Source organism: Schistocerca piceifrons, chromosome 1, assembly GCF_021461385.2.
Source record: "Schistocerca piceifrons isolate TAMUIC-IGC-003096 chromosome 1, iqSchPice1.1, whole genome shotgun sequence".
Classification (NCBI taxonomy): domain Eukaryota; kingdom Metazoa; phylum Arthropoda; class Insecta; order Orthoptera; family Acrididae; genus Schistocerca; species Schistocerca piceifrons.
In genome coordinates, this window is record NC_060138.1 from 341,098,641 (window position 1) to 341,115,175 (window position 16,535).

At 40.9% G+C, this 16,535-nt stretch overlaps 1 protein-coding gene across 1 annotated transcript in view; it reads right to left on the reverse strand.

Moving 5' to 3' along the window:
- LOC124720213 (leucine-rich repeat serine/threonine-protein kinase 1) overlaps nt 1-16,535 on the reverse strand; it is a 150,417-nt gene that overhangs the window by 34,913 nt on the left and 98,969 nt on the right. Inside the window, exons 34-36 of the mRNA XM_047245563.1 lie at nt 9,019-9,270; nt 4,617-4,758; nt 4,383-4,492 (exon numbers count right to left, since the gene is read on the reverse strand). Of these exons, the coding sequence (XP_047101519.1) occupies nt 4,383-4,492; nt 4,617-4,758; nt 9,019-9,270 (504 nt within the window). The remainder of the gene's footprint in view (nt 1-4,382; nt 4,493-4,616; nt 4,759-9,018; nt 9,271-16,535) is intronic.

Here is a 16,535-nt window from a genome sequence, read left to right on the forward strand (position 1 = left end):
CCCGTCCTTTTTTCCCCCTCAGGTAAGTCTTTCCGCTCCAGGGATTGGAATGACTCCTTACCCTCTCCCAAATTCTAGCTTTCGCAACCAATGGTTGCTTCGTCAGGAAAGAGGGAAGGAGAGGGAAAGACAAAAGGATGTGGGTTTTAAGGGAGAGGGTAAGGAGTCATTCCAATCCCGGGAGTGGAAAGACTTACCTTAGGGGGAAAAAAGGACGGGTATACACTCGCACACACACACATATCCATCCACACATATACAGACACAAGCAGACATATACAGAGGCAAAGAGTTTGGGCAGAGATGTCAGTCGTGGCGGAAGTGCAGGGCAAAGATGATGTTGAATGACAGGTGAGATATGAGTGGCGGCAACTTGAAATTAGCGGAGATTGAGGCCTGGTGGATAACGGGAAGAGAGGATATATTGAAGAGCAAGTTCCCATCTCCGGAGTTCGGATAGGTTGGTGTTAGTGGGAAGTATCCAGATAACCTGGACGGTGTAACACTGTGCTAAGATGTGCTGGCCGTGCACCAAGGCATGTTTAGCCACAGGGTGATCCTCATTACCAACAAACACTGTCTGACTGTGTCCATTCATGCGAATGGACAGTTTGTTGCTGGTCATTCCCACATAGAATGCGTCACAGTGTAGGCAGGTCAGTTGGTAAATCACATGGGTGCTTTCACATGTGGCTCTGCCTTTGATCGTGTACACCTTCCGGGTTACAGGACTGGAGTAGGTGGTGGTGGGAGGGTGCATGGGACAGGTTTTACACCGGGGGCGGTTACAAGGATAGGAGCCAGAGGGTAGGGAAGGTGGTTTGGGGATTTCATAGGGATGAACTAAGACGTTACGAAGGTTAGGTGGACGGCGGAAAGACACTCTTGGTGGAGTGGGGAGGATTTCATGAAGGATGGATCTCATTTCGGGGCAGGATTTGAGGAAGTCGTATCCCTGCTGGAGAGCCACATTCAGAGTCTCATCCAGTCCCGGAAAGCATCCTATCACAAGTGGGGCACTTTTGGGGTTCTTCTGTGGGAGGTTCTGGGTTTGAGAGGATGAGGAAGTGGCTCTGGTTATTTGCTTCTGTACCAGGTCGGGAGGGTAGTTGCGGGATGCGAAAGCTGTTGTCAGGTTGTTGGTGTAATGGTTCAGGGATTCCGGACTGGAGCAGATTCGTTTGCCACGAAGACCTAGGCTGTAGGGAAGGGACCGTTTGATGTGGAATGGGTGGCAGCTGTCATAATGGAGGTACTGTTGCTTGTTGGTGGGTTTGATGTGGACGGACGTGTGAAGCTGGCCATTTGACAGGTGGAGGTCAACATCAAGGAAAGTGGCATGGGATTTGGAGTAGGACCAGGTGAATCTGATGGAACCAAAGGAGTTGAGGTTGGAGAGGAAATTCTGAAGTTCTTCTTCACTGTGAGTCCAGATCATGAAGATGTCATCAATAAATCTGTACCAAACTTTGGGTTGGCAGGCCTGGGTAACCAAGAAGGCTTCCTCTAAGCGACCCATGAATAGGTTGGCGTACGAGGGGGCCATCCTGGTACCCATGGCTGTTCCCTTTAATTGTTGGTATGTCTGGCCTTCAAAAGTGAAGAAGTTGTGGGTCAGGATGAAGCTGGCTAAGGTAATGAGGAAAGAGGTTTTAGGTAGGGTGGCAGGTGATCGGCGTGAAAGAAGTGCTCCATCGCAGTGAGGCCCTGGACGTGCGGGATATTTGTGTATAAGGAAGTGGCGTCAATGGTTACAAGGATGGTTTCCGGGGGTAACAGATTGGGTAAGGATTCCAGGCATTCGAGAAAGTGGTTGGTGTCTTTGATGAAGGATGGGAGACTGCATGTAATGGGTTGAAGGTGTTGATCTACATAGGCAGATATATGTTCTGTGGAGGCTTGGTAACCAGCTACAATGGGGCGGCCAGGATGATTGGGTTTGTGAATTTTAGGAAGAAGGTAGAAGGTAGGGGTGCGGGGTGTCGGTGGGGTCTGGAGGTTGATGGAGTCAGGTGAAAGGTTTTGTAGGGGGCCTAAGGTTCTGAGGATTCCTTGAAGCTCCGCCTGGACATTAGGAATGGGATTACCTTGGCAAACTTTGTATGTGGTGTTGTCTGAAAGCTGACGCAGTCCCTCAGCCACATACTCCCGACGATGAAGTACCACGGTTGTGGAACCCTTGTCCGCCGGAAGGATGACGATGGATCGGTCAGCCTTCGGATCACGGATACCCTGGGCTTCAGTAGTGGTGATGTTGGGAGTAGGATTAAGGTTTTTTAAGAAGGATTGAGAGGCAAGGCTGGAAGTCAGAAATTGCTGGAAGGTTTGGAGAGGGTGATTTTGAGGAAGAGGAGGTGGGTTCCGCTGTGACTGAGGACGGAACTGTTCCAGGCGGAGTTCAATTTGGATAGTGTCGCACACATATCCATCCGCACACAGACACAAGCAGACATTTGTAAAGATCATATTTTTCCCGCGTGGAATGTTTCCCTATTTTTATATATATATATATATATATATATATATATGAATATAATAGAGGGAAACATTCCACGTGGGAAAAATATATCTAAAAAGAAAGATGATGAAACTTACCAAACAAAAGCGCTGGCAGGTCGATAGACACACAAGCAAACACAAACATACACACAAAATTCAAGCTTTCGCAACAAACTGTTGCCTCATCAGGAAAAAGGGAAGGAGAGGGGAAGACGAAAGGAAGTGGGTTTTTAGGGAGAGGGTAAGGAGTCATTCCAATCCCGGGAGCGGAAAGACTTACCTTAGGGGGAAAAAAGGACAGGTATACACTCGCACACACACACATATCCATCCACACATACACAGACACAAGCAGACATTTGTAAAGCCTTTACAAATGTCTGCTTGTGTCTGTGTATGTGTGGATGGATATGTGTGTGTGTGCGAGTGTATACCTGTCCTTTTTTCCCCCTAAGGTAAGTCTTTCCGCTCCCGGGATTGGAATGACTCCTTACCCTCTCCCTTAAAACCCACTTCCTTTCGTCTTCCCCTCTCCTTCCCTCTTTCCTGATGAGGCAACAGTTTGTTGCGAAAGCTTGAATTTTGTGTGTATGTTTGTGTTTGCTTGTGTGTCTATCGACCTGCCAGCGCTTTTGTTTGGTAAGTTTCATCATCTTTCTTTTTATATATATATAAAAAAACAAAGATGATGTGACTTACCAAACGAAAGAGCTGGCAGGTCGATAGACACACAAACAAACACAAACATACACACAAAATTCGCAACAAACTGTTGCCTCAATTACCAATTTTATTAGATCTTGAAGTAATGCTTATAAAAATTTTAACATTTTCAACCATTGTAGATTATACTTAAAAAATAAAATTGAATACTTCCCATGTGAGTTTATAAGTGATGTACGTATCATTTTATTTGGAAATTTGCAAATTTTATAATGAGATAAAAATCCAAAAATGTGAAAAAAAAAAAATTCTGTTCTAATTCACCTTAAAGAGCAGCTCGAGTGTGCTGTAACTTGAATGGAATAAATGAGGTTTAATTCTCAGCAGTTCATAAAAAGTTGCATTTGAATGTCTAGGAAAGACACATAATCTCAATAATCATACTACCGCATTTCTTTCTGAAGAGGACTGGATTTCATTTTAGTTGGGAAAAATGGATATTTCTATGATTTCAGTTTTTAACTGAATACATATTTGGTTCAATTAAAAGGACTCTCTTTCTAGCTGATGTTCAATATCACAAGTGTCTCCATATATGTCCTGTGTGATTGAACAATGAAAACTCTTTGCACCCACCTACCTGAAGTATCCAATAGTTATACATAAAGACTAAGCTTCAATTATAATTATTCATACTACCTACCTTACATCCCCCTTACCCTCACAGCAGGTGGCATCCTCTCAAACAATTGTCTTAGTGATCTGTGCCCCTTCCCTTCTGTTTACCAAATCCTATATTCTCATTAAGAAAGAAACACATAGTTCTAAAATGTCACCTAATCATCTTAGGGAGTTATTTAATTTTAGGATTACTATTTTGTACTTAATGTAACACCTCAATGATTCTACCACATGGTGAGTTGTTAAATTATTTACATTCCTACATACCTTTCCATTCCATATTAATTTTGTGCTTAAGTGTTTCTATTGGCTTTATTAGGAACGACACCTTCTAAAGTTAAGTACTGAACAACCATTCTGTCCCTTTGTAATTTAACATTATTTATACTCCATAATTTCAATTAAAGAAACTAGGTGATAAATTGAAATGAATCAGAAATATAAATTGCAAAAACGTTAATAGTCACTGCACGCATATGTGGAAAATAGAGGATTAAAATAAATACTACCAAGAACACAAGTGACAAACAAAAATTTACTTTTTCTGTATACTCTTCTTCACCATTATAACGCATAATTTCTGGAGCCATGAACCCTTCTGTTCCACCAAAACCTTTTGTTCCAGAGGGTAATGTCAACCGACTAATTCCTGAAATAGAGAATTTATTGTTGAGAATGTCAGGCTTAACTTCTAGTTCAAAGTGTCAGTGATATTTTTTTCCCCAAACAGTAACTGCATAAATTAATAAGCTAAGCTAAGAGATACAACATACCATAATCAGCTAGTTTTATATGAACACAGTTGTCAGCTTCGTCATGAAATGGTGGTGGCATTTCCCACACTAAAACATTCTCCGACTTCAAATCACGATAAATAATGTGCTGTTGATGGAGGTATTCTATTGCCTTTGCTGCCTGTGAATGAGAACATAATAATATATTTACAATGAATCTGTAATGAATATAAATGAATAACATGTGAAATTACAATGAAATCAGAAATATCAGGACAGGAGGTTTGGAACCATACAACTATTTTTCATATCAACATTTTGAAGGTGCAGCATAGGCTGTAAACAACGGAACACACTGGAAACAAACAAAGAGTATTTTAGTTTTTGAAACACGCAGAAAGAGGGAGAGTCTGAATATTACCACTTAACTGTTTTCTTTTAGGACAATTTCATTTCCCACCTTGACTATTATAAAATCATTATCTGCTTGCACCCCTTCGTCACTACCAAAATAAGTCCTCGAAGGTGACCTTTAAGTTTTAGAACAGATTAAAATCACATGGGGCCAAATTGTGACTGTACGGAGGCTGATCAATGACAGTGAACCAAAGGCATCAGATTGCTGCTGATCTCGCTGCACTAATGTGTAGTCTGGCATTGTCATACTGAAGGAGAGGGTGCTTCATGCGTGGCCAATCAGCCAAGATGGTAAATGGAATTGTCTTTCAATAACATTCAGTTACAGCATACTGTTTCTCACACACTGACACAGTTACATTACACAACACCATATGTCATTTTCAAGTGCTACTCCTGTCATAATAACTTTACACCATCACTCTGTATGAATGTGTACAGATGTGTGACTGTCATTTAAATATTGAACAACTGTTGTAGTTGGCTTGACTGAGAAAAACATTTTGGAATGCTCAAGTCCACTACAACAGTGGTTAAATATTTAAGTGACAGTTACATGTTTGTACACACTCACAAGGGGTGTAAAGTTACGATTGTAAGAGTAGCAGTCGAAAATGATATGTCACTGATATCAGCTAATTGTGCAATATAAATGACTGTGATTTTATAACAGCAAAGTGGAACTGTCTTTTAATAAATTCAAGGCTGTGACGTCTGGCGTGAAAAAACTTATACAGTCTTCCGTACAGGAGTTATTTACCATCTGTAGTAACATGTTATTCACATTTTGATTTTGCAGAGTAAGTGAGATAAGGTTGCAGAGTTAGGTATGGGAAGATAAAGTAGTGCAAACAGTTGAATGTGAGAATTGCCAGTCCCTTACACTACAGGGGTGGGCAGGTTGTTGATGGTTGCAAACACAACATCACTTTCAATGTATTCTATGGGAGTCACTTCATAGATGTTGACCATTCATGGTTTGTGTATACAATTGGATGATTGGGGGTCAACCACTCGGCATCAATTAAGGCATGAAGGTGGTTTACTGAGTCACAAAAACAGGCTGCAATATATTAAAATAACATCAAAATGATGGCTGCAGTTGTTTCATTTTTTTTCCTTACATATATTTGCATGTTTATGTATGGACAGGATTACTTATTTTGACAACGCTTTTTTAATAAGTAAGATGAAACTTGTAATAAAAATTTGAATACTTATTGGTCTAATGACCTACATGGGAAAAGGGTACCTGGAATAGACAACATTCTTTTCTGATTATTAACATCCTGTTATACTTGGTATGCAAGACATCTGAGAAAGTCACAACACGATAAGACTTCACCAAAGAAGGAAGGTGCTGTACAGTGCAAGAAGCACTGAACTATCAGTTTAATAAGACATGCTGCAAATCACTAACACAAGTTTTCTACAAAAGACTGAAACTGTCCTGGGAGAAGATCAGTTCAGGTTCTGGAGGTAGGTAGGAACGCAAGTGGCAATATTGACCCTATCTTACAAGACAGGTTGGAGAAAGACAAACCTACATTGTAGACTTGGAGATATCTTTTGATTGGAATAGATTCTTTGAAATTCTGAAGATAGAAGGGTAAAAATACAAGGAGTAAAAGGTTATCCACAATTTGTGCAGAAACTAGACTGCAGTTACAAGACTCGAAGGCATGAAAGGGAAGCAGCCGGTGGGAAGGGTGAGAGAGAGAGTTGTAGCATACCCCAATTTTGTTAAATGCGTACACTGATTAAATGGGAATAGCAACCAGAAACAAATACTTTGAGGTTTGCTGATTGCGTACTTCTGCCAGGGATGGCAAAGGACATAGAAGATCAGTGAAATGGAATGGGATAGCGCCTTGAAAAGAAGTTATGAGGTGAACATCAATAAAAGTTGAGTAATGTTAATGTAATGTAGTTGAATAAAATTAAGTGATGATGTGGCAATCTGATTATGAAATGAAACACTGAAAGAAGTAAATGAATTTTACTATTTGAGCAATAAAATAACTGATAGTTGCAGAAGTAAAGATGCTACAAAATGCAGACTGGAAATCAAAGGAAAACTGTTTCTGAAAAAGGTGTTAACATCTGATATAACAATGGAAAATCCAGGATGGAAAGTAACAAAATAATGAAAAGGAAAGTAGTTGCTACTCACCATACAGTGGAGATGCTGAGTCACAGATAGGCACAACAAAAAGACTGTCACAAAATAAGCTTTCGGCCAACAATGTCTTTGTCAAAAATAGACACACACACACACACACACACACACACACACACACACACACACACACACACACACACACACACACACAGGTACACGCACAAACACATATGACTGCAGTCTCTGGCAGCTGCGTGTCTGGAATTGCATATGCATGTGTGTGTGCGTGTGTGTGTGTGAGTGTGTGTGTGAGAGTGTGGGTGGGTGGGAGGGGGGTGGGGGTGGGGGGTCTATTTTTGACAAAGGCCTTGTTGGCTGAAAGCTTATTTTGTGACAATCTTTTTGTTGTGTCTATCTGTGACTCAGCATCTCCACTACATGGTGAGTAGTAACTTTCCTTTTCATAATATTGTAACCTCTAATATACGTTTATGTGTAAGGAAGTTTTCTCTGGAAGTATTAGTCTGGAGCGTAACTTAATATAGAAGTGTATAATTCACAACAGAAAGTACAGACAAAAAGAGGATAAAAGTGTTTGAAATATAGTGTTATAGAAGAACGATGCAGATCAAATGAGTGCATAAGATAACTAACAAAAAGGTACCAAACTGAATCAAGGAAAAACAACCATATGGGAAGAACATATTCTAAAGATATTGCTAGAGCAAGCATTGAGTCACACACGAGCAGTGTGAATACTAGAAATATTTCAGCTATCGAACAAAGTCCTTTAGAAGTAGAACTCTCACAGAATCACATAACAACTCACACACACAGTCACTCTCTCTGGGTACTAAGGGTCTTATTTCTAGTATCTTTTTCATTGTAACTGTCTGAAACTCCTCTATGAGATGAGTAGCTATCTGTCCTTTCCATACTGCTGAATCAAAGAAAAATTTATTTATGACACAAATTCCCTGGGATAGGATACTAATATGCATCCTGAGGCATCAAGGAATCACCTGTTTGATAATGGAGGGAACTGAGACTTGCACAAGAAAGTTAGCATGGAGTGCCATGCCAGACTAGCTTTCAGCCAGATGATGATGACGAAAACAACAACAACAACAGACGAGAAATATTTAAATAATAGTAATATACCATTCTATGAAATGAAATATGGCATCTTAAAATCAGAGTGACTAAATCCATACATGTGTGTCACATCCTACAATGTTTCCTCCCAAAAGAAGGGAGATCGGGGTTTAACATCCCTTTGACAATGAGGTTGTTACAGATAGAGCACACACTCAGGTTGGGGATCAATTGGGAAGGAAATTAGCTGTGCCCTTTCCAAGGAACCATCCCAGAATTTCCCTTAAATAATTTAAGAAAACCCAATGTCCAGATGGTGATTTGAATCATTGTCATCCCAATTGTGAATCCAGTGTCTTACCACTGAGTCATCACACTTGGTCTTTTTAATCCTACCAATAATGGAATGATACAAATCATGGCACTTGCAGTCTGTGTATTGCTAAGTCAGGAATCTACTGAAATTAACTTAAAAAGGTTAAAGGTAGGAGAAAGGAAAGTAGTTGAAGTATGTTTTTTCTTATTGGTTAGAGCCAGTGACTCATTGTGAGCACTTTTATTATTGACTGGGAGCTTTGAAAGCAAGAAAAACTGTATGATTTTTACAAAAATTATTCATGGTATGTAAAAAAATACAACTGCTATTCTGGGAACATGGTTATCTGTGAAGTACACAAATTTATTTTAAGTAATTTGTAACTTGTGGAACATCGTCAACAGAAAAAGCAATAAAATCTATACATAAACTTTACATTACACCACTTACTCAAAAATAATCAAAAAGAACATCTAAAGCAATGCAGCTACCTGCAAGATAATGGCCTGTAATGCATAAGCACCAATGCGAGCACCAGAGCGTCTGTAGTGTCTCAAGGTGGCATCCAGTGCTCCTTGGGGTGCAAGATCCAGCACAAGGGCGAGTGGTCGTGGGCAGACACCCACTAGTGGCACTATATTTGGATGCCGCAAATTCAGAAGAATGTTGAGCTCTTGACGTGCTGTACAGTATGCCTTACATGCATACTGTAAAGGATCGCGATCCCATTTTCCTTGGGCTGCCTATATCAACAAATGAAAACACAACTTCTTTAAACTGATTTGAAAGGGAGATAAAATTAATTTCTCACACACAGTACTATTTCATTACCATTTAACACAGTATATTTCTCAAGACAAATGTCAGATTTAACTGCACATGATAATCATACATTGTTAATATGTACATTTTAAAACATTGCAATGTTTAAACTTAGATGTGCACAAGGGAGGAAACTATATATAACAGATAATACACTACTGGCCATTAAAATTGCTACACCACAAAGATGATATGCTACAGACGTGAAATTTAACTGAAAGGAAGAAGATCTGTGATATGCAAATGATTATCTTTTCAGAGCATTCACACAAGGTTGGCACCAGTGGCAACACCTACAACGTGCTGACATGAGGAAAGTTTCCAACTGATTTCTCATACACAAACAGCAGTTGACCGGCATTGCCTGGTGAAACGTTGTTGTGATGCCTCATGTAAGGAGGAGAAATGTGTACCACCACGTTACTGACTTCGATAAAGATTGGATTGCAGCCTATCGCGATTGCAGTTTATCGTATTGCAACATTGCTGCTTGCGTTGGTCGAGATCCAATGACTGTTATCAGAGTATCGAATCGGTGGGTTCAGGAGGGTAATACGGAACGCCGTGCTGGATCCCAATGACCTCGTATCACTAGCAGTCGAGATGACAGGCATCTTATCTGCATGGCTGTAACAGATCGTGCAGCCACGTCTCGATCCCTGAGTCAAGAAAGGGGGATGTTTGCAAGACAACAACCACCTGCACGAACAGTTCGACGACATTTGCCGGAGCATGGACTATCAGCTCGGAGACCATGGCTGTGATTACCTTTGACGCTGCATCACAGACAGGAGCGCCTGCGATGGTGTACTCATCGACGAACCTGGGTGCAAGACTGGCAAAACGTCATTTTTTCAGATGAATCCAGGTTCTGTTTACAGCATCATGATGGTCACATCCGTGTTTGGTGACATCGCGGTGAATGCCCATTGGAAGCGTGTGTTCATCATCGCCATACTGGCGTATCACCCGGCGTGATGGTATCTGGTGCCATTGGTTATATGTCTCGGTCACCTCTTGTTCTCATTGACGGCACTTTGAATAGTGGACATTACATTTCAGATGTGTTATGAACCTTGGCTCTATCCTTCATTCGATCCCTGCGAAACCCTACATTTCAGCAGGATAATGCACGACCGCATGTTGCAGGTCCTGTACGGGCCTTTCTGGATGCAGAAAATATTCGACTGCTGCCCTGGCCAGCACATTCTCCAGATCTCTCACCAACTGGAAACCTCTGCTCAATGGTCGCAGAGCAACTGGCTCGTCACCACACGCCAGTCACTACTCTTGATGAACTGTGATATCGTGTTGAAGCTGCATGGGCAGCCGTACCTGTACACTCCATCCAAGCTCTGTTTGACTCAATGCCCAAGGCATATCAAGGCCTTTATTACAGCCAGAGGTGGTTGTTCTGGGTACTGATTTCTCAGAATCTATGCACCCAAATTGTGTGAAAATGTAATCACATGTCAGTACTAGTATAATATATTTGTCCAATGAATACCTGTTTATCATCTGAGGTTAGGTTAGGTTAGTTACTTGCGTTTATTCCTGCAAAGTAGCAGAAACTGAAATAATCACTGCATCTGTTTCAAAAATTCATTACAACATGTTAAAACCAACAGAACTGCTGTTCTGGGTAAAGGTTATCAATGCAGTGAACACACAAGATATCATACTTTGTAACTAGAATAATATTGACTATTTGAGCTTAATGACCCATCCTGGTAGGTGAGCATGTTACCGCAACTCCTTTAACAATGGGGAGGTATGCCGGCCCTGGATCAAATCTACCCAGATGATTAACAATGAGAGGTCAGTGGGGCAGCCAACCTGGATGTGGTTTTTAGGCAATTTTCCATTTCCCACTAGGCGATTAGTGGGCTGGTACCCATGTTCTGCCTCAGATAGCATACAACAAAAACAATTAGAACAGTTTCTTGCACTTGCATACAGAATTTATTCTGTACATAAACATATTGAGTACCCTCCTTTTGTCTTGGCAGATGAATAGAGACTTATGACCTCAGCTGTTTGGTCTCCTTAACCACTTACTCAGCATCTACAAGCTTAATGCTCAATCACGAATATTTCAAGAGTTGTAACTGAGGAATAAAGTACATAGCAACCCACGCAATTTTAAGGGAGCTGATCTCCTACGTTAAATCATTTAGCTACTGAAAGACGTAGGATATGGTCAAGTATCTCAGAAAAGGCATAAGCAATACTCCAGGATCATGTCAGCTTAGTTAATTAACAGTGTTATGATGGTAATGTCGCATTTCCTCAAAACTGAAAGCTTCATTTGATCTATAATGGAAGTTTTCACAACTGTGGCTGTGACATTTCTGTGATAAATGCAGGCTGCCTTCAGTCACAAAATACTCACATAATACAACAGAATGTTTCAGTTGTTACCTGTACCTGCAAATGGACCCACAGATTTTGAAATTCAGTAAGCAGCAACAGAAAAGTAAGTTTATGTTTGAAGATGGTATTTATTTATCATTAAATGGAGGTCGTTTGTTTGATGTCAATTAGTTATCCAGCACAGTTTCGTATCATGGCCCAAAAGCAGTTGATCAGAGACTATCAATACTGTCTTGGTTTTCAAATCTTACAGCTTTCTCCAACTTCTATCATGTAATAAAAAATGAAATAATCCTGGAAAGGACACTAAATGTATACCTGCACTGACTGTAGCAACTTGTGTGAACTGTTCTTTCAATAACTGCAGAAAATTCAGTGGTGTAAACCATTTCCTGATTAACCCACAGTAATTCATTGAAATGTCAGTTTATACTCTGACCTTACATTTTGTATGAAAATATATTTTGTGAACCATAATGAAGAGTGTGATTTGGTGTATTTCTTTCTTTTGTTTGAAGAAAAAATTAAGGAAGATGAGGTAATTATAAACAGAATAGTAATTGTATTCAATAAAGATGAACAAGGAAATTGGCCATGTATCTTCCAAAGGAAAATCTGTAGTAGGAACCTTAATGTAATCAAGGAAACTGTAGTAGAACCTAAATCTGGATGGCCAGACATGAATTGGTGGTCACTCCTCCCAAATAACAGTCCACTGTTCCAAGCATTGTACTACTTCATTTGGTTCTCCATGTTGTATTCAGAGATGAATAAATTATAAAACAAAAGGAATAATTGTTGTTGCTCCACAAAAACAACATTATTGCTTTCATTTTTTTATATCTTCATGGAAAATGTACATAGCAAGGAAAAAACTTTTGTCAGAACTCTCAAAAAATATGAATCCTCAGAAATCAGCTAGACTTTTCACCTTTCTTGTTCCTATGATTTCAGGTTACTGGGCATCTCTCTGGCTGAGCATATCTATTCCAAATAATGCTGATCACCTTGACTGCTTCAGACAGTCTAACTTTTATTGGCTTCTGTGCATATGAGCAACATTTCAGCATAGTCTGTATGACAATTCCATGAGGTATAATCTCTATGTTAATTATGCTCTCCTGGTGTGCATCCAATGTACCAGGAATAACAGACTTCTATTAATGTAAACATGATGATGATGATGATGATGATGATATGCGGTTTGTGGAGTGATCAACTGTATGGTTATCAGCACCCGTACAAATTACCAATCTCTTCACTGTCCAGTCTCGCCACTTCTCCGAGTGATGAAATGATGAGGACAATGCAAAAACCCAGCCCCAGATGAAGAAAATCTCCAACCCAGCCAGGAATCAAACTCATGGCCCTGTATTAATGTAAACAGAGAAAGATATTGTGTAAGAACTTGAGACCAGTTTTCTGCATTCAATTAGTGCTAGTAGAGATCTGTCTCTATTTGCAATGAAGTTTTCACACCCTGACACTTTCACAGTATGTCACAAAGCACAACAAGAACAAATCAACCACTGATCCCAAACATCAGCACCTGTGGCAGCTGGCATGTGAAATCTTGGACAAAGACAGCAGTCAGTGATCTAGACCACTCCATCAGCCACTTCACTGGAGGCAGAGCATCATCAAAAAATCCTGCACGAAAATGCACTTGACATACAGATCTCATTCTTTGATCAGATACTGAATCTGGTTTGGATGGTTGCAGCTGTGGTTGGGGCTGTGGCTGGTTTGCAGCATGAGTGTTGGCAACACTTCCGGAAATATGTTTGCAAATTTCTGTCTGTCAATTGAGACTGTAGTAGCCTTACCATTAAATAGTATGTCCAGAGTTTGTGCCCCTTTACTCATGACTCAATATGGCCCTGTGTATGAGGGTTGTAGCAATGGTTTGAAAATGTCTGTTCATAACGTGACATACGTGTATTTTTGCAAGTCACCACTGCATGTAGGCAGGTGTCCTTCCACATCTTGGCACTTGACGAGGGCAAATGCATGCAATATGTTACATAAGGCAACAAATGAAGTCTTATTGGTTGTGGTCAGGTAGTCATACAGAACTTGCATCTATAAACTCACCAAGCAGCCGGACTGCTTCATCGTACACTAGCTCTGCTGGTGATGAATTCAAGTCCAGTTTGTACACAGTGCAAAGACCAAGCAAGACCATGGGTAAGGCAGTTGTTCAACTGTCATGAGACATCAGTCCAGCCCTCTAAAGAATAGTGCCAGCATTTGATCACGACATTGCTTCCTGGATGGTTGCTGGTTGCCTGTGATAGTGTGTGGCACAGAATTTACTATGCTGTGTAAATGACTATGATTTGAATTGCCAGCTGTGGTCCATAGTTATGTGCACAAAGCACAATACCAAATTTGACACACAGGCAAAGGCTGGTGTTTCTGCCAATGTGCTGTCAACTGGCATACTTTCTGACCAATGAGTGAAACAGTCAACTGCAGTTAATACATAGCACTGACCATTTGATGGTGGAAGTGGTTCTACAATATTAATGGGTACATGCACAAAGTGTGTTGTCATACCTACAGAATCTCCAACTGGCACATGCAGGAAGACAGAATATCTTGCTCCAGTGATTCTGAAGACACACATGAGCCAACTTGTGACAACCACTTTGGATACCAGGGCACACAAAATGTATTAAAATAGGTGAGTTGATGACCTGATGCTAGGATGGCACAGCTGTGAAGGCTATTGAAAACATGTATGCAGAATGCATTGAGCAGGATAGGATGAGATCTTCTGCTTGAAATGTAGCAATATACACTGATAAGCCAAAACGTCATGACCACTACCCACCGCGACATTGGATGCCACCCAGTACACTTGTGGGCATGTGATGCACTGGCAAAAGTACATAAGTGGAGCAGACCCGGACGGGGATCACCCTAGTGAAGATATGGGCTGCAAATGGGGAAATCCATTGAGACAGGCGACCATGACAAAGGGTATATTATTATTAGACAGAACCCATGAACAAGTATCTCAAAAATGGCAAAGCTGGTTGAACGTTCATGTGCTATTGTCATGAGCGTCTACAGAAAGAGGTAGGAGGACAGTTGAACTACCAATAGATGCTAAATGGTTGGATGTTCATGACTCTTCGCGGAACGTGGGGTAAAGTATGATAGATGGTGATCTGTGGCATCTCTGCCAAAAGACCACAATGCTGGTGCATGCACAAGTGTTCTGGAGCACACCGGTCATCGTAAATTGTTGAACATGGAGCTCCACAGCAGACCGTCCCTGTGTGTTCACATGTTGACCCAATGACATTGTCAGTTATGATTGCAATGGGCATGGGACCATCAGGATTCAACTGTCAATCAGTGGAAATGTGTCAGCACTTCGTGTGAATCACATTTTTCCTACATTAGGTTAATGATTATCTCCACAAACACCATCTATGATGTGAACGGAGGACGAAATGTGTAGCATGCCATGGACACAGGCTGGTGGGAGCAATATTATACTATGGGGAGGCATTTTCCTGCACTTGCATGGGACCTGTGGTAGTAATCGAAGACACGCTGATAACTCAAACCACCTGCATCCCTTCATTCTTGATGTCTTCCCTGATGGCAATGTCATCTTTTAGCAGTACTTTGGAGCCAGAATTGTTGTTTGAGGAGCATTACAATGAACTCACACTGATGTCTCGGGGACCAAATTCACCTGATGTAAATACTATGGAACCCATCTGGGTCGCCATCAGCATGTACACAAATCAGTGGTCTATTATTTACACAAATTACATGACCTGTGCATGCACAGCTAATGCCACATACCTGCACAAACCCACCAACAAACTGTCGGATCCCTGATACGTGGAATCAGTGGTGTATATCTTTCCAAAGGCAGACAAACAAACTATTAAGCAGGTGGTCGTAATATTTTGGGCTAATCAGTGTGGCTTCATATCTGAGCCCAGAACACTGACCAACTGAAGAGTGGACGATGCGTCATTCAACAGTTTTCAAAGTCCCTGATCGGACTCTCGTGTCTTTGTAAGTTGGCCAATAACTATAACATTCGTTCACTGCTAACTTAAGACAAGTAGTTGGTAATCACATTGTCAATATTTGAAATATGGCAGATGTTGGTGCTGAACTGGGCAATGAATTTCAGACGGTTATACTGTCACAGTGAGCACTTGCTCTGTCTGAAGATGTAGACACATAGCTTGTAGTCTGTAAATATTGTGAACTCTTGACTTCCAACTGAGGATGAAAGGACTTGATTGATTAGTAGATAGCAAGAAGCTCATTATCACAAACACTCCATTTCTGTTGCAAAAAGGACAGCTTGTGTGGGAAGAAGGTGAGTGGTTATCAAGCACCATTGACTTGCTGTTGCAATGCTGCACCAATAACAGCCTGGCTAGCTTCCATCCTCAACCCAAAAGATACATCCAATGCGATGTGTGGTAGGAGTGCAGCATTTTCTATGCTTTGGTTTGCAGCCTCAAAAGCTGAGTGCACTGGGTCTGTTCACTGGACAGGTGAACTGCCCTTAGGCTACTTTCTTGAGTAACAGCAATGACCCTGCTGTCAAATTAGATGACCTAAGAAGGTAATCTATGGGTTACCAAAAACACACTTAACAGTATTTAATACTAAGTCGTGCTATTCTAAGTATTTGAAAACTTTAAACAAGTGTTGCTGGTACTCTTCTGCAATGGGTGAAAAGATGAGGATGTCATCTAGGTATCCTGAACAGAATGACAACCCTTGCAACATGGAGTCAATGAATCTTTGTCAAGAAAGCAGCATTGTG